Source organism: Propithecus coquereli, unplaced genomic scaffold (genome assembly GCF_000956105.1).
Source record: "Propithecus coquereli isolate 6110/MARCELLA unplaced genomic scaffold, Pcoq_1.0 Scaffold197, whole genome shotgun sequence".
NCBI lineage: Eukaryota > Metazoa > Chordata > Mammalia > Primates > Indriidae > Propithecus > Propithecus coquereli.
The window spans coordinates 3,766,546-3,768,649 of record NW_012144633.1 but is presented as its reverse complement, the minus strand read 5'-3'; the positions used below and the strand labels follow the sequence as shown (position 1 = coordinate 3,768,649).

Here is a 2,104-nt window from a genome sequence, read left to right as displayed (position 1 = left end):
TTGGAAGATTTAATATTGTTAAGATTATAGTATTCCCAAAGATTCAATGCAATCCCTCTTAAGGTGAGTGGTTAGGAGTGAAAGGAAATGGAGATAGGGTGTTATGAAATTGTGAAAGGCACTGTACGTCATATCAAGGAGTGTCTCCTTATACTATAAATATAAGGAGTCAATACATAACTTGAAGTAGGAGAGTAATATTATTAATCACTTTAAAAATAATAACTTTGAGAGCATTGTTGAGAGATGGTTTGGAGGCGGAGGTCATTATGAAGGTCTAGGAGAGAGGTGATGAAGGCCTGTATGTGGACTACGATCAAAGTCCAGATGTGAGACACATTAGTGAAGTAAAACTAAGCTGGGTGTGTGGCTCATGCCTGGGGTCCCAGCTCCTTGGGAGGCTGAGGCAGGAGGATCCCTCAAACTCAGGAGATCCAAGGTCAGCCTGGGCAACAAAGTAAGGCAACAAAATCCATGTTATCTTCTTCCTCATAGGGTCTACTACATGGCTCTATAAGGACCTAACAGATGCTACTGACAGATTTAATCTATTACAGAATTAAGGATTGACCCCTTATTAAAAAAAATTAACAGTACCTGGTCAACAAGGGAGCGTATATGGCAAAAGAAAGCAGCTGAGAATGTCTTCAGAATTGCTAGTTCAGAAAAAATAAGCGGATTAAATTCTGTTAAATGAACTGGGGAAGAAGACAGTGAGTTTAGGTTTGCTCTTGCTAAGTTGGAGGGCTTGCAGGATATTGAGATAGATTTGTCTGGAAGGTATTTTGAAATACAAGTCTGAAGTTTACGGTGCTTACTTGTTGACGTTATGTTTCAGGGTCTCTAGCTGCTGACGTTCAGGGGCTGTGATCATCTCCTCTATTTCTTGTAGCTGTGCCTCCTCTGCCCCTGTAGCCTGCATAGATGCAATAATGGCTTCTACCCTCTGAGACTTTTCTAGTAGACGCCTGTGAGACAAACGCAACTCTGAGGCATGTTCCCTAACCTGGGAGATCCTTAGCATTTATCTCTGAGGTACAATGCCCCCTTTTACCATATTCCTGGTCAAAGTGGATAATGTCACCTTCTAAGGATGTTACAAACTTCTTTGGAAATATAACTGCCATTCTGAAACTCTTACTGCCTCTTATTTGAAGTTTGGTGCTTTTGTACATTTCTCATAAATTTAATCTAAAAAGTTATTTCATTGAGGGTATGTTAGAAAAGTGTAGACTGCTGCATGATTTATGCTAATATAAGCCAATGATTCAACACAACTAGACTGGTTGTTATCTCTATAGGTTTCTTATTTCTATGGGAAATTTCCCTTCAGGCCTTTGACCTTGAAAAATGTCAATAACTGAAAATGCTACTCACTTGTTCTCTTTGGTTTCAAATTGCCTCCTTTCTATCAAGTTGGTTATGCTCTGAGGAAAGAGAATAATGACAACAAATGCACATAGCTCTATTCAAGTAGCTCAGGTAAAATGGGTAAAGGGGGCACAGCAAGGGGTGAGATTTGTGTGGGAGGGAATGGGGAGAAGGTCCAGACTGGGTTACCTTGTAGCATCTGTGCAACAACATTCGGGCAGCTGACAGGATGTTCACAGTATATAAATAGAAAGTCCTGGATGGAGCATGGTCTGGTGTTTTGGGAATTTCCTATTTGTCCATAGAAAGAAAAATAAGAGAAATTATACTGTTCTTCAGATCTGGCAAAGTAAACAGCCATTCCATCTGGAGCTACTCAGCCCTCTCTTTTACTTATACCTTCCTCTTCCTTAGTCATTCAGTATCTGTGTTTATGTCATAATCAGCCAAATGGAGAGTTTCGCTGCTCCGTTCTTTCCATTTTCTTCCAGGGAAGAAAGAGAAGGCAACTAACATTTACTAAGCTACTCTGTGTGCCAAGTAGATTGTATTTGATCTTTATGATAAACCATATTATTCTTATTATCACTATCTATCATTTTTTTTTTTTTTTTGAGACAGAGTCTCACTCTGTTGCCCCTGCTAGAGTGCCGTGATGTCATCCTAGCTCACAGCAACCTCAAACTCCTGGGCTCAAGTGATCCTCCTGCCTCAGCCTTCCGAGTAGCTGGGA

The 2,104-nt window shown here is 40.4% G+C and overlaps 1 protein-coding gene across 1 annotated transcript in view; it reads right to left on the bottom strand.

The window, feature by feature from the left end:
* The window catches only part of POLR3C (polymerase (RNA) III (DNA directed) polypeptide C (62kD)), a 19,680-nt gene that overhangs the window by 1,366 nt on the left and 16,210 nt on the right, over window positions 1–2,104 (bottom strand). The window contains 3 exon segments of the mRNA XM_012643430.1: window positions 819–968; window positions 1,378–1,427; window positions 1,561–1,737. Coding sequence (XP_012498884.1) covers window positions 819–968; window positions 1,378–1,427; window positions 1,561–1,737 — 377 coding nt within the window.